Here is a 21730-nt window from a genome sequence, read left to right on the forward strand (position 1 = left end):
ACGTGCAACATTTGTTTTCAACAAATGGTGTTGGCGTTATCCGTTGTCCAGGTGCTTTGTGTTTGTTCGTTTATACACTGCAGTCAGTACTGCTCCACACAGACGACCGAAGGCGAATTTATTGGATTTATTGTTGATTGTATAATATTAGGGGCACTACTGACGCCTAAAGATTTGATATGCTTATAAATGTGCTTAACAACGTGGTGCAGATAAGTGTAGATGGATTTGTTTTTGAAAAGCGAGGTTGGGTGGACATTTTTCTTTTACTGACCAGACGGGGAAGATATTCGGTTTTACAAAAACCCGGCTACGTGTGCACATGGTCTCTGTATCGCGTCATCTGATCAACCCAGACTGAAATCTTAAATTCTAACATCAACATGTCCTGTGATCTCCACATGATATAAACTCACATTTTGCAGAACTTTGATGTAGTGAATGTTGTTGGGAAATCGCAGCGTCAGTCGTGGCAGGAATGCATCATCTCCAGAGTTCAGAAGAGAGGTTTTCAGTGTGATTGTTTGTGAAGAGCCCAGAGCAAAGTAATCCTGTTGACTGATGATGAAGGATAAGATGGCTGGAGTTAGAGTCAGGGAAGCATCTATTGTATGCTGAAAACACATTTAATCCTTTTCAGGGAAAAAAAAAAAAAAAAAGATAATTTATTTTCCTATCACAGATAATGACATCAGCATATGGTCCCAGATCCTGATTCGTTTCATACAGATCAGTGCAGTTGTGGTATTTCATTCCAACCAACCAATGAGTCTCATAACATGGAGGTTCACCACCTCCACCATCCTTACAGCTGGTGATGGTAGTCCTAACGAATCTGCTAAAAGCTAAAAGTCTACTCCAAACAGAACCTGGATCTGAAGAACTAGTTCCTCTGTTTCTAAACACAAAAAAACCTTAAAACTGCAGAGAAAAACAAATAGAAGCTGCAGTTCAGACAGTAAAGTGGAAGATTTTGGGTACAAGAGACTTTGTTGAGATCATAAAAACTTAATGATAAAAATCTTGTTCCCAGTAAAGATCCTGGTGGTAAAACTGGATTCCAACCAAATAACTTGCATTCCTTCCAGTTCTGGCCCAGTGTTTGGTGTCATGGTTCACATTTCTACCATGCCTGTGGTGATTTGTTCAGCAATCAGTCCCATCCAGCCCACCTGGGCTTTCTTAATTGCTCCCTGTCTTAAAGCAAGTTTGTTTTATTTCTACCATGCATTTCATGCACAAGACACAATCCAAACTGTTCTACATAAAACATTAAAAGCACACAGATGAAGAAATAGAAGCATTAAAAAGTAGTAAAAGAAGCAACAAATAGCAAAATCACAATGATGACATAATTCAATTAGAATTAGTAAAGCAACATAAGTTAAAAGTTCCTGTCCGATCTGCAGTCTTTGTCTACTCCCTTCCTAACTAAATTTAACTCTATTTTTCAGAGGAGGTGGTTAACTTGGCCCAGTTCTTTGCAAAAATAATGTGGGGGGTTCATTCTTTGTATTTTAACACAGGAAAAATTATGGGGAGGGGAAAAACAAAAATACATTAAAAAAAAAACAAAACCACAGAAACACAGCCTGTAGAACTATATTGCAACACCTGCGTCCAACTGGACTCACAGCAGTCCCACTAGCACCTATAGACAATGTCCTCTACTGTTTGACTTTGTGCTTGTGTTGTTCTCATTCTCATGAGTAAGTCGCTTTGGATAAAAGCATCTGCTAAATGACTGCAGATTCCATTCATAGGCACATGAGAAAAGAAATGTTTTTAAGTGTCAGATTTGGTGAGAATTTAATCTCAGCTCGTTCCTGGTTTGCAGTATGACAGCTAAATGACAGAAAAATATAATATAAAAAGAATATATAATATAAATACAGTATTAATTATTCTGGGCCGAAACCACAGGTGTCAAACTCCAACACATCTAATTCAAAGCAAATGGATCCAGCAGCTTCTTGTCAACCTGTTTATTATTTTCAGTCAGGTGTGTTGGAGCATGGAGACAATAAAAAACCTGCAGGATACTGGTCCTTGAGGACTGGAGTTTGACACCTTAACTGTTCTTGGATTTCTAAACATTCAGTAAAATTCTTTCTGTGACTGACTGGAAGTCCATGTTAAGATGTTAAAACTGGTGTGATGTCTTCATATCTCTTAGTCCAAATTAAAACTCTAGCAGCAGCATCTGGATGAGCTGCCGGTGTTTAACGGTCTTTATAGGAAGTCTTGTTAAAAGACTGTTCTAGTAATCCAGTCTACTGGAAATGAATGCATGGATGAGTTTCTCCTGATCTTTCTAGCAGAGTAAACTTTAAATTCTGTTGACAGACAACTGAGTTTAACCTCTTTCTGATTGGTCCAAAGCTGTCTTAGTGACAGTGTTGATGTGGCTGCTGAAAGTCAGATCTGAGTCTATCAACACTCCAAAGCTCTCCAGTTTCTGTTTTTCTGCCAGATGATTGGCAGCTTTGTGCCAGTTCAGGTCCAGTGTTTCCTTCATGCCCCTGTCTGGATCTCCTTTCCTTGCCCACAATGAACCTTCTACACTTTGTGATTATCTGGACCCTGACCCCCCCTTCTGATCCATGACCGCTGGTTCTCATCCGACTCCTTGGTTAAGTATCCAGAGGGCTGCCTTCCTGTATGAGCATTGCTTGTTTTTATTGACCACGCATCTGGATTTTGTTGGAGGTTTTAACTGTTGGAGGTTTTTCAGGCTGGATAACGCCTCCTACCCACGTGATCAGGCTGCCTTCCCAGAGTCTCTTTGCCAATCATCATCCTCAGTCACTCCTCTCAATAAATCTGCTGCTTTTCAAACCCGTACCCGTGTGTGCGGCTGAACTTTACAAGTCCTCAGAGTTACTTGTTACAGTTTAGTCCTTATTACATTAACTTTATCACACTTGCTGTTTCCAACAAGTTTCACCGGATACTTAAACCAAGTATTTGAAGCAGTGCTTCACAGAAAGTCCATTGTGTTGAAGTAAATCCATGTGATGTAAGCCATTAAAAGTTGGCAATGTATGTTTTTTTTTTAACACCTGAAACGGCATACCAACAGCTAACCAACAAATTACTACAAAGAGAACTAACTAAACCAGTCTTGCATAAGAAAGTGAGGTACAATAGTTGTTTCCATCTGCACTAATGTCCATCAGCTGTAAAAATCATGCAAAATTAAGGATGATTCTTTAATTTTATTTACAACTCAAGTTAAGGTGAGTTCTCTGAACTCTCAGACGTTGGACTGTCATAACTTATTGACTTTAAGAAGATATGCACAAACAGCTTTATTTTGTGGTGTATTGTATATGTCGACAGTCTTTTTGCTTTGCCTCTCAACAAAGTCATAAAAACTCCAGCAGTCCTACTGCAACAAAGATAAAAGCAAAGATGCTGACTGAGATTGTAAATGATTCCTCCTCAGCGTGCCTGCAGCTTAATTACCATCATGTGTTGTGAGGGGAAAAACCTCCTTGTTTTTTATCATTAGAGACCTAAATGGCTTGTATTGTTTAACTTGTACGTAAAACAACTGAAGTAAAGCCATCACTAAGATGACCTGTGCGTGACTAAGATTTTTAACTAAAACTAAATAATAAATGTGTTTTAGTTAATTTCTTCTGATTCATGTAGAACCCCTGCTGTCTTGGTCCTGTGTTTGTTGATGTGCATGAATGAATGTGTGTTCTTACTTTGACAGCACTAGTTCACTTCTCAGCTGCATGTTGGTTGAACATTTGACCAGCGAGCAGAAACGAGCGAACCGAGTCTAAAAGAGCAAAAGAAGCAGATGGTTTATTATGACACCGATGATAATGAATGATTGCAACAGTCATAATTCCCTTATTGAGGACATTACACACACAGCTCCCATGACCCCTGACTCCTGACCTCACAGATACAGATGACTAACAATAATGACCTCATGACTAACTCCAGCTGTGAATTCCTCCTTGTTAATTGTTCCTGCCCTGTTTTTATGAGTTTGGGGGGACGAGTGGGGGGACACACAGGAGCAGGATGTTAGTCAATGTGCTGCAGATGAAGCACTGCAGCTGTAAACACATCTGGATTAGCAGGAGAACATTCTCACTGGGTGCTGTGCGTCTGACTTCAGACCAGCTGGTTTTCTTCTCTCTAGATAAAAAAAAGATTTACTGATGGACAGATGGAGCTGAAAAATGAGCCGCTACCTGGTTGGTGACGGTGTTTTGAAATCCCACACTCTTCTGTAGAATTGGTTTTAATGGTGGGAAGGCTTTGGAGGAGACTCTGTGGGTGCTCGTTTCTCTGAGACCGTAGGAAACCTCAAACTTAACCGGAGTATAAATGTCCTTCACATCTTTCTATGGAAGAAACGGGAACAGATGAGGAATAAATAATGTTGGCAACCTGGCAACATTTTTATTTCGCTTGTGTTTGAGTGTATTACCCTTTGATAGGCCACATGCGTTGCACAGGTGAGATGGCCATGGCGAGTTCTTACACGGCCCCTTGTGCTGTTTGATGACCCGTTACCATGGAAATAAAAGCGATGAGGGAAGGATGGTTTATGGAGGACATCAGAAGTCAAGTTATACTGAAGGTCTGAGGACAAAAGAGGAAAGACAAAAGGGTGATTCAGACAAATTTCTAACATGATCTTGCCCGTCTTGTTGTGGTATAAAGTACCTATAGCTCCTCTGAAACGTCTGGATGTGACGCTGAAGCAGATAGTTATGTTGAAGCAGACAGTTGGAGGTCTATGGTCTTGGCACAGGGCTACTCGCTGGTCAATCTGATCAGGAAGACTCAAAGACGCCTTCACCTGAATCACTGGGCGGGTCCTGGAAGAAACCATCAGAGAACCTGTTGAAGCATGTTAACTGATTTTTTAATTTCCAATATTTTGTTTGATAAAATTTTTGTTGAATTTTATAAAGGTTTTAACTTGAGTGGGGGCTCTAATGAAATCTATAAAATAAGGAAATTTTCTTTCTACACAGTAAACACAGCAAAGAAATGGGACATTTCTGAAGTTTACTTGAACAGGAAGCTACACTACACCTGAGAACCACAGCAGAGTCAGAGAGGAAAGCACCAACAGCCACATCTGCAGACACAGAGAGTAAACAGATATAAATAGATAGAATAAAAAAGACATTTACAATTTTGCAGATGCAGTGACAGAATAAAGTATTTTACATATTAATTGATTTATTTAATAATTTTTCATTTAAATTACTTTACCCTGGTAGCCATTCTCATCAATATCAATGCCAGAGCTTATTGACTGTCCAAACATCTGCAGGTCACGACCCAGGGAGGATCCAGTAATCCTCTGAAACAAATCAAATATGATGGCATTACAGTAGTAGTACTGCTCAATATACACCTGCTTTGTTACTTGGATAAATACTAATCAACTATTTCATTACCAGCTACTTTCCTATGTTTAATATTTAACATTTTTTATTCAAATGAAATTGATATTAAAGTTACTTTTACCAGCGTTTAGCATTTTTTTTGTTGTGTTTAAACTATATTTGAGTTCCTTCATTATAATTAGATTAAGCAGGTTGTACTATGTCTACAAAACAGTTGCTGAAATTTTTACCTGAGACGGAGTTGGTGAAATGCCTTCCTTCCTGCCATTGTAAATGTAGATGGCTCCTTTAAGATCGTCTTCCTGTGGGGCACCAACGGCCACATCTACTCACACCCACAGAAACACAAAAGTCTCTGTTACCATGTTATCGTCCCTGATCTCATCATTTCACTCACTATTTTATGTCTTTACATCCACACAATAAATACTTAATGTTGGTTTTGATATGAAATTTTCAGAAAAGCATTGCAGAAAATAAAAATACTTTGCTATATTCAGAAGATGGTGTGTTCTTTGTCCTTGTTTTACATCGGTACCTAAATTTTAACTCTAACTGGATTTAGATGTATACTTTGACATTTTGGGATATAAAGACGAAAATCACCGAAACATTTCTCACAAAACCAACTCTGTTTGTTTTAGTACTTCAAATACATCTTCTTGGTTTTATTTCAGCCACAGAGGACAATTACTTTGGTTCATTTCAGAAAAACATACTTTTTTGTTTATTTTTGGCTGTTCCTGATTATAAAAATGTGATAAATAATTGCGTTGTCATGGATCACGCAATCAGACTTTACTAAATAGTCTCTGAACACTACATTTTGAATCTAGACTGTAAACCTGGGAAACTTCTATAGATCAACAAAGGGTAAGTTATCAACCATGATTTACCCCACACACTGATATTGCAGGCTAACATTCCTAACATATTGCTGTAATTATAAGTGGTAGTATCAGGAGCGTTGGCAAACTCATAGAGTTTTAAGAGTAAATGAAAAGTCATTCTGTTTTGTTTTTGAGCTTTTGAGGGTGAGGGGTGTCTTCAAGGGGGGGAGTATTTAAGATAAAGAGCATAAACAAGAAAAAATCTGAGCCCTTTAATCCCATAAACCCTTTTTTAACCAATTTAATGTTTAACCCCTTAATTTGAATTTAAACAAGCAAATATCTAAGAGTTGTTTTTTGTTTGTTTATTTATTTATTTATTTTAACAAAGGAAGAACCACTAAAAACACACATTTTAATCAGTTTAATCCCTTTAGAAGACATTACACTGACTTGTACATTCAACCATAATTAAAACCAAAACTCAACTTCTTTGAAAAATGTCTGAAGTTCATTTTTCTCTCAAAAAGGGAGAAAAGGCCACACATGTGACTGTGTAAACGTAAATGTCGTCACAGCATGAGTAATACAAGCACACATGCACACAGCTTTTTATCTAGCGGTGGCAGATTACAGGGCATGTTCAGTTACAGAGCAGCAACAGTTTGTCATTACCGTCTAATGAACTTAATAACACACTCCACCCTTCACACACACCCACACCGATGGAGCTGTTTCTACGTGCAATGAGTTAAAACCAGGGTGATACTTGGTAGCTGTGACAGTTCCTGTCACGGCAGTGAGTTGGACTCACAATTAAATGGCAACTATAGCAGTCAATACTAAAGAAATTAAATAACAGTTCCTTAAATTGTAGAGAGACCAGAGATCTATGCAGCGAGTACTGAGGCAGCACTTACACCTTCCTATTTACCCCCGCTGAAGTGCTCTGGAGCAGATAGGTTAACCAAAAGCTGCTCATCGTAAGCCACTTAGTGGTCCGCTGGGTGTGATCTGTCAGCAGCAGTGTGGTTGTAAAACAGAACACAGATTTATTTCTAAGATGAGAGAAATCGTTGATATTTACAAGTAGAATGAGAAGCAGTAACCCTGAATACAATGTAGTAGGTATGGAGAATGAACAAATGAACAAAGCAGTAGAAGTAATGTTTCAGTATTGTTGGATTTATTATTAATTTTATTTTGGGTTCATTTTGGTTTCGTTTTATTCATAATTGATATGATAAACACGAAAGAAGAGCAAGAAAAAACATATATCCCCATGCAACTTCTTCTTTACCTCCCATTTGCTTCAAATTCAGAATTATTGGGTCATACAAGCGCTGACTGTGATTAAGCTGGAAATTATAAAAACTAGTCAGATTTACAAATTATTGTCCTCAGTAACAGAACTACCTGTTAGTTGCAAATTAAGCTGATAATATTGCAGGATATTGTATTTTGTTCATTCCAACACCAAAGTATTTTCACCAGTAAGGGTACACAAGTTACTTTCTGTGTAACTGATAAATTGCCACCGCTTTTGTGCAAGGAAGCCATGTTGTATTTTACAGTAGGTGTTACTGAATGTTCCACCAACTCTGCGAGTTGAAAAGCTGACCTTTATGTATTTATACTAAAATAAATAGTAGAAAAAGTAATGCAGAACTATCTGCAAAACAACTTGACATGCAGATAAATTTACAAGAGTACAAACACCCTTATTTGTGTTAGTTATATGTGCATTTTATGTCTGATGGGAAGGAAAAATCAAGGTGAAAAGTGATTGTTACCTGGGTAACCATCGTCATCCAAGTCTCCAAGATCTGCAATAATCTCTCCAAACCGGGCGGCGTAAGCATTGCTACCTCTGAGCTGAAACTCTGTCTCCACGAGCTTTGCCTAAGTTCATTTGTAAGGAAACAGGCAAAGTTTTAGGGTCCAATAGAGATGTCAGGGAAGCAATGGTTAAACAGTAGCATTGTAAACTTAGCAACTGGAGTTTTAGGGTCCTACTACAATCCATGAATTTAAAATAAAAAAAAAGCAATAGAGAGCAGAGCCTGATCTCACTATTGCAGTATAAAAAAAAGCACCTTTAAATAACATGCATGTTCGAGTTCATACGGGCCATTACCTGCCCCTGGTTGATGTACACATGGACACTTCCCTCCTCTCTGAGGGCCCCTGTTGACATGGGAGCTCCCACCAACAGGTCTGACAAGCCATCAGCATTCAGATCCACTGCACAAACACTGGAGCCAAAGTAGGATCCCAGCTACACAAAGACACATATTAGCTGCTCCACCGTTCTGAAAGAGGATGCTACTGTTAAAAGGCTTCTTACTTCATTTCCAGATACTTGAGAGATGATTCGCAGTAAGCTTTGGTCTACTGTGAAAATGACAACCTGCAACAAGCACATGCTAAAGCTTAGTAATAAATAACAAAATATCCCAAAGGGGGATATAGTCTGTTGCTGCTGCTGCAATCACAAACACGGGGTATACACACAGAAAACGTCTCTGATCTTACCTTTCCTCTCTGGCTGTATTGTGGAGCACCACCCACCAACTCCAGCGTGGAAGGACCCAGGAAGTGCCCAGCTCCAACAGAGTAACCTAAACAGCAGCAGGGCACAGTGTTAACTTTACAATGTTTAATTAAGTTTATATAAATAAAAAAAGGAACTGGATGTAAGAAATACTTCTCAACCGGGGAAACACTGCATGTTTTATTCTACTTTGTATTTACTTTTGATTTTAAATTATTTTGAAGCATATTGTTGAAGGTTAAAGATATCAGCTAAATGAATGTTGCTGGTGTTTCAACAGAAAGGAAACACGTCACTTTTTTTTTTCATAACTAGCCACTGCAGCGTGGCTAGTTATGTTGGTGCACACCTGTGCACACTGCTACTTACTTTCACAGTTGCGTTGCTGCTGACAGTATTTTAATTACACCAACCGCTGCTGCAAACGCTTTGCATCTTCAGAGCTTCCTCTTTAGTTACTTTTTGTCACTTACATCTATCTGATCGGTGAAACTCTGTTTCCTCTCTGTGAGCCACAAATTGAAACCATAAATGCCAAGAATTGACACCTACTTCATTCAGCATTTACAAAATAATATATTCCACGTGAAATTTTGCAAGTGCATTTTTGTTTGCTTCAAAAACACGTTCAAATGGCACCCGTAAGTCAGAAAATAGATGCAGACATTTTTATCTTTTTTTTTTTTTTTTTTTTAATTATTATCTTTATGGTGTTTTGCTATGTTTCAGCATAGTGTACCCAGTACAGAATACTGGGATGTTGGTTGCCACTTTTGAGACACTTCGTACATCACTGGGCTCAGAACTTCTACATTTTTGTGTTCTTATCCAAATGTTTCTCAAGTTTGTTGCATTTGGCAAACTTAATAAATGCCATTTGGTGAAAAATTGTTTTGTTTTTTTATGACAACAAGATTACAGTTACATGGCCAAGACATGGACAGACACATAACTTTTGCTGGTTTTTTTTATACATTTTGCTACATCATTGTCTTTTGTAAAAAAAAAAAAAAAACAACAAAAATACATATATATATATATATATATATATATATATATATATATATATATATATATATATATATATATATATATATATACATATATATATATATATATATATACATATATATACACACTATACACACCAATTTCAGTTAATTAATTAATTTAAAAAAAGGGAACAATATTAATGTCTGTTTCCACTAAAATTAATCTAAATTTAAATATAAATAATAATATGTTATCCAAGAGTGCTTTATCAGTCACAAAAATATTTAGCTAAACTTTGTTAATTCAGTTTAATATTTAACATACTTTAACTAAACTGCTTACAGTAGGCAAAATAGCCTCTTTAAGACTTCAGTAAATAGTCCACATTGTACTGTCCTTCACCTTTGTGCATATACATGGAAATGAAGCAACAACAACAACAACAAAAAACTTTCTACAACTCACTGAAAGCCCAGCCTGAAGCTGTTTTTCCATTTTTACTGCTAAAGATTCAGCCATGAAAAACTGGTGATACTAAATCACCAGTTTATTGTTGAGCCAGAAATTATTTTTAGGAATTAAAAAAAACCCAAGCAGCACTGAACATTTAAAAAATGTTCAGAGCTGCTTGATTAAAACTTATTCTAAAAAAAACTCCAATTAATAACAAAATGCTAAGGAATACAGAAGGAATACAGAAGATGGAAATCAAAATTGCAAAAGTGCAGAGCCTGGTTCATGTTACAAACATGATGGCAGAAAGTGAAATCTGATGCTCTGCACTGGGTGGGGTGTATAGAGATGGCCTTGTTTGCTGGGGGTTCCTGTTCATTTGGGGAGGTGTGAATGTGAACTCTGGTCTGCCCATAAGCGCAGCTCTCAGTTCGTTTCAAGTGAACTAATTACAAGACGAGGACTGTCATGCAAAAGGTATTGTGGGTGAACACAACAAAAATATACATGCATGCAAGATGATGGGAGAAATAGCTCTTGGTGAGACGTTGAAGAATGTGGTAAATGTTCAGATAGACATTTGATCAATCCAGATCTGCTAGGATTTGATGTGGCTCCATGTTTTGCTCCTATGTGGTGAGACCTGCATTAACCATAAAGCAAGTTTTCTTTTGTATGTCATGAAAAGTGTAAGAAACAATACATGTTTTCATTCAAAAAGCAGTAGCGGTCAAGTAGGGAAAAACACGCATTAATAATTGTTTTATATTTGTATTGTGGTCATCTGAATCATAATCTAATCAAATCATGATGTGCCTAAAGATTCTCATCTCTAGGTCAGACATTGGAAGTGACATTTGAGGTAATATAATGATGTGGCTCTGCGGAAATAAAAACCAGTTCTTAGCTATAACCAACTTAGAGCTGGGTTTATCTCCAGTCCTGAATAACAATAACAAAATAGGTGTTATCAGTTACAGGAAGAACTGTCAGTGATCAATAAGCGGAACTCACACACCAGCAACTGTACTGAAACTATTCAGTAAAGTCTCAAATGCAGTGCGTTGTGCTAAACAGAAACAGAGGTGCATGTACATGCAGAAAAACGGTCCTTCCTCTGCTTAGTGTGTTATCAAACTTCTCACATAAACAAAAAAAAAAAAAAGGCAACTGCAACCACAGAAGTCACACTATCGCAAATCCGTTGGTTTTCACCCGAAAGCTTTGCTCTCTAAACAACAGCCATCAAAAAGTATCTTCACTGAGACGGCTCACTGTGGCTGTGGTTTCATGCAGCGTACCTGCTGTTGTATTGAAAACTGATTCTGTGACCAAATACTACTAAAAACATCTAAAACTTTTCAAGGTAAATCAGGTCTTATTTAAAAGCTGCTAATGAAGAATTTCTGGGTTTAAAAAAATCTTGTTCAAATTTAATTGATCCAGGATAAATTCATAAAACGCAGACATATTTCTTTTATATAAGTTTCCCTTTTCTGGAGAAAAAGTGGCCTCATTCAGATGTGAGGTGAGATCTTAGCATATACACACAGCTGAAAGGTTGCATCCGAAATAACTTAAGTAATCTACTGGTAAATGTTAAAAACTAATCTTTCAAATACGATGTTTTGTAAGTGCATGTACATGTTTCATGTCGGATTATTATATTTATCTGATTTTGATGGTCAAATAAATGGGTTCATTCTTTTATATAAAAATATCTTATCCAAGAATGTCTTTATTACTGAAATGAATAAATGTCAGAATCTTATTTGATCTAAATGAATTGGGCTGTTGTGAGTTCGTGCCCTAACTAGTGGTATTCCTGTTTGTTTTATTTGTACCTCAGCAAACCAATGATACCATGAAAATGTTCAAGTATGAAACATTCTACCTATAATGTTGAGCCTGTTGTGGTCTCTGAAGCATCCTTAGAACCAGGAACTGACTTGTGTCTAAATAGTTTCTGTCCTGTCCAACCCTCTGAATTAACTAAAATAATAGCTTCATCTAAACCATCCACCTGTATCTTAGACCCTCTCCCAACGAGCCTCTTTAAGGACATTTTCCCTTTAATTAATACATCACTACTAAATCTTATCAATATGTCTTTAGTGACAGGATATGTACCACAATCATTTAAAACTGCTGTAATCAAGCCTTTACTTAAAAAGCAATCTCTGGATCCAGAGGTGATAGCAAATTATAGACCTATATCTAACCTCCCGTTTATGTCCAAAATTCTGGAGAAAATAGTTTCCGCTCAGCTACATGCCCACCTGAGCAGAAATAATTTATGCGAGGAGTTTCAGTCAGGATTTAGAGCTCATCATAGTACTGAGACAGCATTGGTGAAAGTTACTAATGACCTTCTTATGGCCTCAGACAAAGGACTTGTGTCCGTACTTATCTTGCTTGATCTTAGTGCTGCATTTGATACAATCGATCATAACATTCTGTTACAGAGACTAGAACAGGTGGTTGGAATTACAGGTACAGCGTTAAGCTGGTTTAAGTCATATTTATCTGATAGACTTCAGTTTGTTCATGTAAATGACAAGTCCTCCTCCCAAACTACAGTAAGTCATGGAGTTCCTCAAGGTTCTGTACTTGGACCAATACTCTTCACACTATATATGCTCCCTTTAGGCAAAATTATTAGACAGCATGGAATAAACTTTCATTGTTATGCAGATGATACTCAACTATACTTATCCTTTAAACCAGATGAAACAAATCAGCCCAATAGACTACAAAATTGTCTCATAGACATAAAGACTTGGATGTCTAGAAATTTTCTCCTCTTAAACTCAGATAAGACTGAAGTAATTCTCGTTGGATCTGAAAAACTCAGAGCTAAATTTTCCGGTTTTGTAATGAACCTGGATGGCATTACTTTAGCTTCCAGTGCTACAGTGAGAAACCTTGGAGTAATATTTGACCCTGACCTGTCCTTTGGTCCACATATTAAGCAGGTTACTAAAACAGCCTTCTTTCATTTACGTAATATAGCCAAAATTAGGGACATTCTGTCTCAGAGTGATGCAGAAAAACTGGTTCACGCTTTTGTTACTTCGAGACTAGATTACTGTAACTCTCTATTACTGGGCTGTCCTAAATATGCCCTGAAAAGCCTTCAGCTGATCCAGAATTCTGCAGCCAGAGTCCTGACCAGAACCAGCAGGAGAGATCATATTTCTCCAGTTTTAGCCTCTCTTCATTGGCTGCCTGTTGAATCTAGAATAGAATTTAAAATCCTTCTCCTTACATATAAAGCCCTCCACTACCAGGCACCACTATATATCAAAGACCTCATTGTTCCTTATATACCAAGCAGAGTACTTCGTTCGCAGACTGCAGGCTTACTTGTGGTTCCTAGAGTCTCAAAGAGCCGAGCAGGAGGCATAGCCTTTGGTTATCAGGCCCCTCTCTTATGGAATAAGCTCCCAGTTAGTGTTAGGGAAGCAGACACCCTCCCCACCTTTAAGACTAGGCTGAAGACTTATCTTTTTGATAAGTCCTTTAGCTAGGGATGGTTAGCGTCCCTTAATTATGCTGCTATAGGTTTAGACTGCTGAGGGACATTTCCTGATACACTGAGCTTCTTTCTTTTTCTCTTTATCTCTTTCTTTTACCCCCCCCCCCCCCCCCATAACAGTGTTGCATCATTAACATGTATGTCTCCTGTCTCAGCAGGTCTCCCTGGCCGGGAGTAGCAGTTCCTGTTGTCTGTTGTCTTTCTGTCCTCTTCCCCCCACACAGCAGAGGCAGATGGCTGCCTGTCCTGAGCCGGGTTCTGCCGGAGGTTTCCTTCCTGTTAAAAGGGAGTTTTTTCCTTCCCACTGTTGCCAGTGTGCTTGCTCAGGATGGGAGATTGAGTTGGACTCAACTCAATCTGTTGGTTTCCTTATATAGGCTATTATGAATTGGCCTTCATTATGTTTTCCCCTCTGTCTGTAAAGCGTCTTGAGATGGCATTGCCGTGATTTGACGCTATATAAATAAAGTTGAATTGAATTGAATTGAAACAAAAGTTGCACAATATAGGAAATTGTTAATTCTGATTTTCTCTAAGCCTGCGATATATAATGGGATATGAAAAAATACAGGAATTTTTAAACAGATTAGTTGAATAGCAATGAGCCTGCACTGATCTCACTTCTTTTTGTGAAAGTTACATGTATGTTTTTTGTCTGTATTTATTACCATTGGCGTGTGTGTCAGGTACCCTTGAAATTCTTGAGAACTGAGAACATGTTGATTTCACTTGCCTCCGACATTGCAGGAGCTGCAATGTGACTCCTGCACATAGCGATGACAATGCAAAACCCATATATTGTGCAGCTCTATATGTAACACACTGTAACAGTGTAATTAAACTTAGTCCCATAAAGCACCATGATAACTGTACAATCAGATGTGTGTGAGTTACCGAGATAGCTTCCGAAGCTGACAGTTCCAGTGTCATCATCCAGATATGCTGATATCCCTCCACTGGATGTGTTGTAGACCAGAACTGAACCCGTCCAATAAGATGTTCCTGGTGCCCCCATGATGATCAGATCCTGAAACAAAAACAACTTATGCTTTATTACAAACTCTTCATTAAAAGCTGTGTGTTTTTTTTTTCTTTTTAAACTTTATTCAACCAGGAAAATCTCATCAAGACAGGTGGCAACAAATACAACAAAGCACTCAATGAAATCAGTTTGGTTATTTTCCACTTCTCTGCAGCAAATTGCATCCTAAAGATGTAGCACGGACAAAGCCTTGTCAGCTGTATGGGAACACATGTTGTGTACTGTAAGTGTTATATTGGTGGCTAACACAGTTTTACATGGGTAGCTTAAAGTAGAAGCAGCGAATTAATAAGATGACAAACTGTTCTCTTTCTAAGAGGGAAATTTCTCAAACAGGAAATGAGGAGCATGATAAAGAAGCAGATGGTTTCTTTCAGCTCCTGTGTGCACGAACACCCTGCACATCTGAATGGATCACAGAGTCTGCTCATGGTTCAGGAAAGACAAACAGGATTATACATTACTGACCTCTGTTAGGAAGTTGGAAATACCCGCCTGGCATGATCCATAATCTTTACCAAAATTCTTGTGGTGGTCTATAAGAGAGAGACAGGGGTGTCAAGAGGTGAAGGTTAGCAAACAAAGAAGAGAAAATTCAAATGTTTTCCTTCTGGAGTTCAACAGCTGCTGGTTTCACACACACACACACAATCACACACACATTCACACACACACACACACACACACATGCACACACACAAGTGTGTGCGAGGCTTTGTCTGTCTTTATGGAGGCATTCAATGAATTCAATTTTCTGCCTAGCCCCTTACTCTTTCCTATTCATTTATCCAAATAATTAATCCAAGCCTAAGATGTAAAACTAAAGTAATTTCCCTCGAGCAACCCCCTGAAATGTCTGCGACTGTAACCAAAAAAATGACCTTTGGCCCAGTCACTGAATAAGAACGAGAAGGTACAGTATGTTTGCTGAGTGTTTCTTAAAAACATCTGCAAATTTGTGGTGATGTTTTAGAGTTCCACTGCAACATTTAGGGTAGTACTTAAAATACTGAACAACTTGAAAATATGATAAACTTAATGTTGTTCTTCCTGCTGTTGGTTTCAGCTCTGGGTGCAGTAGCTGGAAAGAGCTCATCAGATTTTGTTAGAGAAAGAAGGAGAAGGAAGACAGAGAAGGGAATATGTGTCCACCAGTGTGGGAAAAGTCCGTCATCGCAACAGGACACGATAATGTGAATGCACAGAATAACCAGAATTAACTTCAAGTGGAATGAAGGTAAACATGATTGAAGAATAAATCAGCTGGAAGTTAAAATGGTAATACATCAGCCACTTACTGTGGGATTGGTTTTAATTAGGAATTTTCATTTTAATTTGGAATGTGGTTTTTAAATGGTCGCGTTTATCCTCTTTAAAGAAAATGTAACTTTTATTCTAAATTAAAGGGGAATTAAAACTCTAAACATGTCCATTGTGAAGCTTAAGCTGCTTAAAGGTGCAGTTCACAGATAGAAAACATATTTTGGGTGGACTATCCTGTTTGTGATTAAATTGGACGTTACTGGCCAAGTTTAGGCCTTCTAAGCTGGAGTTAACTTTTAGTTCTGTAGGCTTTCTCTTAGTTGATTTTTGTAAGAGATTTTGTTAATCTGTTTGCAAAGGAAAAAAAAAACCTTTCATCTGCAGGTGCAGCACAAGCATTTGGAGAAACTTTTGTCACCTCCAGCCAACCAGGTATCCTTTACTTGCAGAATCTTTTAACTTTTTAACCTTACTTATTAAATTCTGCTTCTTTTTTAAAAAATTGTCTTCAAAGTGATTCATTTCCATTTTTACAGCAAGTAAATTGCTAAACTACAAATTGCACTTATTATTCAACAGAGGTAGTTCTTGTTTGTATTCTTGTAAAGCTGAAACAACTTTTCTACAGAAAGCCTGAGCCGCTTGGAGCCAGCGGCGTTTACTTTAATAAAGTGCAGTTATTCTTGAAGAAAAATGATCTAGTACTGATATGAGTGTGCGTGCGTGGGTATGTGTGTGTTCAGCCTTGGCTAACAGAAAGTTTTAGGTGACATCATGCTGTGTGTATCTACCTCTGTAGCAGGGAATGAAGGGCTGGGGGTGTCTCAGGTCACTGCCATAGCGATAGCAGACCCCGTTGGGCAGCTTGTTGCTCTGGCTATCTTTTTTCGAGAAGTAAATGTTCTTCCAGCGATGAGCACATGCCTGAATACACACACACACAAACACACACAACACAAAGACAACATGTGACAAGGATTCATGACTAAGTCACACATTAGCAACAGTGTTGTTGCTCTCATGACTCATGACATGAGTCATGAGTCATTTCTGTGTGCATCCCATTCCCAGTCCTGTTATATATCTATGTTAACTATAGCAGGAGAAACCAGTAACACAGGGAGCAAAAAGAGACTACACCTTTCTTACAGCTCATGCAGAGCAAAAGTAGAGATATTTTTTTCACACACCACATACAAGAAGGAAATGATGCACTTTGAGAGACCTTGAAGCCTTGTGTGCAAGTTAAGAGGTGTGATGGGGAGGTTGAAGCTTTGGTGTCATTTAAACACATCGAAGCAGAAGTACTGAGTAAGGTGAATTAGAGTTTATGTACAAAGTGGGAGACTGCATGGTGTAACGCATCACTCTTACTAAAAGCACTGTTGTCCATGATCTTCTTGCCTCGGCATGGCAAGGAAGCTATCTAAAATGTCAAAGGAAAATAGTCTCCAGAAAAACATTCATCTTGTTGGCCTTTGTTGTTTACAGGATGTGCAACTGCCTTCCACACACAGCGGTGAGAAAAAATAAAGATAAGAACTAAATGCAATATAAATGTCAATGACAATGGTAATCACTGTGTATATTTCTGCACCGAGACTTTCTAGATTAACACCTTTTTTTACACTGTAAACCTCCATCTGATTAAGATTAATGATACAATTTTTTTTTTTTTTGGCAACTTTTTTTTTCTTGGGTAGACTGAGACTTCTGTATATTATAACTTTGTTCCACTGTTTGGTGACAGCCACACAGCTGCGAATAAAACATTAGCTGTATGGAAAGCACTATAAAACGGTTGCCATGTGCATATCTTCAGTTTACAACAGAAACACAAATTTGCCTTTTCTTTTGACCGACTGTCAAAATAATAAACATTGAGAAAAGAAAAAACATGTTAAAAAAAAAAGACATAGACCTCTATGACCAATCACAGAAAGAGTACAGGGTGCAATACCAGAACGTGTCCGTTTTCTCCAGGTTGTCTTGACAAGCTGACACCCAGCCACTGGTTATCACTCTCACCTTCACATGTCTTCCCACAGCTTGACACCTCTGCACACACATACATAAATAAACTGTTTACAACATTTAACATGGCACCTTTTATCTTCCCAGTCATGCAAAACAGCCTATTTCTACTAAAACTCATGTTCATCAATCAAATGATGATTTTCTAAGCAATATTTGCATATTTAAGGCATAATTTATAACGAAACTGACGTATTAGCAGGTATAAGAACAGAGCGATTTGGAGGAGTTATGATGGACAGAACAGTAAACACACAAACACAGACAGACCAGCATGCATAGGGTGGCAGTGATGGGACTCAGCCGTGATGTTGCAGCGGAAAACCGCTCCTGGTGATCGAAGTGATGGCCTTGAGGACAGGTTTGCAACTGGAGCTCCGACCACCAGCCTGAAAGGGAAGGCCAGACAGTTGAGACGGCATGTGTTTTTCTGTCTGAATGAGTGCTGTGTGTGATGCATCAAAGAGCTCTTCTCATTGGGAAGCATTGGCTAATTAGTGTGTACACACTCACAAACATAGACAGGGTTGCACTGTGGAAGGATAGCAACTTAAACCATTAATATGATAATTAAATGAGTCAAACTTTACAAATGTCTCCATTTTCCTGGAAGGACAGCAGCCTTTCTTTCCATTTAAAACTCAAAGTTTTACATGAAAGCAGGTTAATCATATATATTAATAACCAGCATGTTTTAAAACATAGTTTAGCCACAAAACAATAAATAGATTGACAGGACCACCTACAAACCGGTTTAGAACCAATATGAGAAATTGTATTGCTATAAAAGACAATAAAATCAAGCACTGAAAGGACAACATATAATATAATATGTTAACAAATAATAAATAACAGATAAATAAATGTATGATGGATGTAAATAAAGTTTAGATACGGACCAGTTGTGCGTTCTGTGGCGATGCAGCAGTACTGAGTATCCAAACATGGAGGAAGGGGGGCCACTGAATTCCAGGCTGTGTTCCTGATCCAGACTGTAACCTGTGGCAGGACAAACCAGAACCAGGACCTGAACCAGCATCAGAACCTGGTTAGAGACCACCCACACACTGTCCCTTGAGGAGCCCATGTGGACAAACTGCAGGAGAACACAGAGGAGACTGCAATCAATCAATTACAATCAATCCACATGGGATAAACACAGACTATGAATGATTGGAAGGTGTTTCTGCCTGTCAAATGTTTTAATTTCCCGTTAAATCTAATGGGATTGTGTGCCCCAGCTTTTGACTGGAAGTGTACACTCAAACTTGATTTAAACCGTGCAGGAGTTCAAAAATCTTGAAATTTGGGACAATTTTAATTTACCTTAACTATGTTTATACCACTACAAACCTGAAGACTTGTTATGATTGAGAATGACTGTTTTAACACTAATAAAGCGCAGCAACAAACTGTCAACCAGCACAGTTAAAAAAAGAATCAAAACCACTTTTATGAATACATCAGTACTTTGTGCGGCATGAGAAATTATATTATGGAGCAAAATGTTGTAGTTTTGCCATCTGTTTCACAGAGGGTAATCCCTTTTCTACTTATCAATTTGAAAAAAACCTCAATGCTCGCATTATTTTCCACATATAAACAAGTTTTACCAATTATTTGTTTTTATCTAAATCGAAACTTTAAAAAAAACCAACAAAAGTGATCATTTTCTTTCAAAAAGTTGAACTGTCAAAAATTTGTCAACATGTTCTACTTCATTTCCTCTTGTCAGCCATGACACTGAGAAACATCTGGGTTGCAGTTCTTTTTAATATGTGTAACCCAACGTGATTTCTTGTCAGGATTAAAATAAAATCAATTTGAAAAAAAAAAAAAAAAAAGATTACAGACACATAAAGCATTCAAAACCGCCTGGCAAAACTATGCCTGAACCAGCCTGTTGCTTCATCAAACTGTTCTTAGTGTTCATCATGTACTTGTTTATTTTTATTTTCATTAATATTATTTGAATGGTTACATTTTTTTAAAAGATCATATTTTATATTGTGGTTTATTTGTCAACCCTGGCACTATTCATATATTACCATTTATAGTTCATATTTATTATTACACCGTCAAAATGAATTACTTAAATGATACCAAAGTTACTTTTTCCATCTGCTAAAGAAGAAATTAAATGGTAAAAGCAAGAAGCAGAAAACGTTTGCTTAGGGTTTATGCCCTTTATCTCTGCTCGTGTCCTAATTCATGACCAGAAGCAGCCAAAGTTCCGCTCATCATACCGTTCAGACAGCTGGAGCTTCTCCGGGTCAGACAGCAGGTCTCCCGGGTCAGACCGGGCTCCACTCGGTGCTGGACAGGCAGGAAGGTTTTTAAATAAAGAACTGCACTTTGTTGGGCAACTCTCCTCAGATCCTCCTCGTACAAAGCGTGACTTTCACCAGACCTCCTGTTGCTCCTCAGGTCGTTAACTGTGTGGCGCGTAAACCGGCTGCGCGCGAGGCTCTTCTATCCTTTGAACTGGGAAAAAAGTTGAACTGAGATCAAACTGAAATAAAAACACGGAGAAAAGACGAAACGAGTAGCGAAAAGTAAACTTCATTAAAGTTTCAATGAAAACTGGGCGCTGACTGAGCGCGCGGAGACCCTCCCTCTCTCTCTCAGTATGAGTGAGCGCGTGCGCGTGTAACGGTGTTTCCTCTCCCACTTTTCGCAAAGACCGCAAACCCAGAGTGCTCCAGTGAGTTGAGCGTGCAGCATCTTCTGTGCGCCAGTGCGCGTGCGTGGGTCTTTCCTCCCTATTTATCACCCGCGTGTTAATGGCCGGAGAGTGTCTGTAATGTCACTGTACCGTCTGAACGTAGAGGCACGCGGGCAATCAACAAAATGCAGGACACCTACAGAAACAACAAACCACACCACATGTAGCTCTATGTCAGAACGTAAACACTTAAACTCGTTTCACAAAATCTTTACTCGCATATCTTTTATGTTTAAGAGGTAATTTGTTCATTTTATATATATATAAAAAAAAAGGTTAAATTAAATTTGACATAATGATTTGATGACTTGAATAAAACCACAAAAACTCTGGATGAGGGACACTTGCTTAACAAGTAGGACTATGTGTAACTGTACATACTTTTTTATTCACCTATTTGGATGGTTTAGTTTAAAACATGTCTAAAATGAGGGTCTTCTAAGGATTTTAGCTGACTGTCCACTTTAAACTTGAATTTCTCTGCCTGAAAATACACTTCAAACATGCAATAATAAACTATTAAGAGGTTAAATCTGAACTTGCCAAGCATTTCTTTGTAGACCTCAACATGTCATAGAAAATGTTTGTTGTTCCACATTTATTTGAAAATTACTTGTTTGTTAAAATGTGAAATACAAAGAATTAACATTTTGAAATTTATTGTTGTGGGCTACGTGTGACAACTGTTTCAAGTCAAATGGTACTTTTGTTATAGCTAAACTCACTTATAAACTTTTTATTTATATTTAAATAGTTTTTAGCTATAAACCAGGATGGTGGGAAGCTAGTGTGACATCTCAGTCACCGTGTGGTCTGTAATCTTGCTTGACTGAAGTGGCACATGTGGGAATAAAAAGTGCAGTTAAAGTGCTTCACATTAACACTGTAAATGCATAGAGCTGCTAAGC

The 21730-nt window shown here is 38.0% G+C and overlaps 1 protein-coding gene across 1 annotated transcript in view; it reads right to left on the minus strand.

Annotated features, from left to right (window-relative positions):
• The window catches only part of itga4 (integrin alpha 4), a 32773-nt gene extending 12100 nt beyond the window's left edge, over positions 1–20673 (minus strand). The window contains exons 1-19 of the mRNA XM_079254176.1: positions 20344–20673; positions 18997–19193; positions 18368–18486; positions 18024–18121; positions 16855–16987; positions 15269–15336; positions 14653–14785; positions 8756–8841; positions 8568–8630; positions 8358–8498; positions 8014–8122; positions 5621–5715; positions 5254–5344; positions 5071–5116; positions 4696–4850; positions 4457–4611; positions 4218–4370; positions 3717–3793; positions 417–558 (exon numbers count right to left, since the gene is read on the minus strand). Coding sequence (XP_079110302.1) covers positions 417–558; positions 3717–3793; positions 4218–4370; positions 4457–4611; positions 4696–4850; positions 5071–5116; positions 5254–5344; positions 5621–5715; positions 8014–8122; positions 8358–8498; positions 8568–8630; positions 8756–8841; positions 14653–14785; positions 15269–15336; positions 16855–16987; positions 18024–18121; positions 18368–18486; positions 18997–19184 — 2052 coding nt within the window. The 5' untranslated portion in view covers positions 19185–19193; positions 20344–20673. The remainder of the gene's footprint in view (positions 1–416; positions 559–3716; positions 3794–4217; positions 4371–4456; positions 4612–4695; positions 4851–5070; positions 5117–5253; positions 5345–5620; positions 5716–8013; positions 8123–8357; positions 8499–8567; positions 8631–8755; positions 8842–14652; positions 14786–15268; positions 15337–16854; positions 16988–18023; positions 18122–18367; positions 18487–18996; positions 19194–20343) is intronic.
• Between the last annotated feature and the right edge of the window lie 1057 nt (positions 20674–21730).

Source organism: Telmatherina bonti, assembly GCF_933228915.1.
Source record: "Telmatherina bonti genome assembly, chromosome: 15".
In the NCBI taxonomy this organism is placed as follows: Eukaryota; Metazoa; Chordata; class Actinopteri; order Atheriniformes; family Telmatherinidae; genus Telmatherina; species Telmatherina bonti.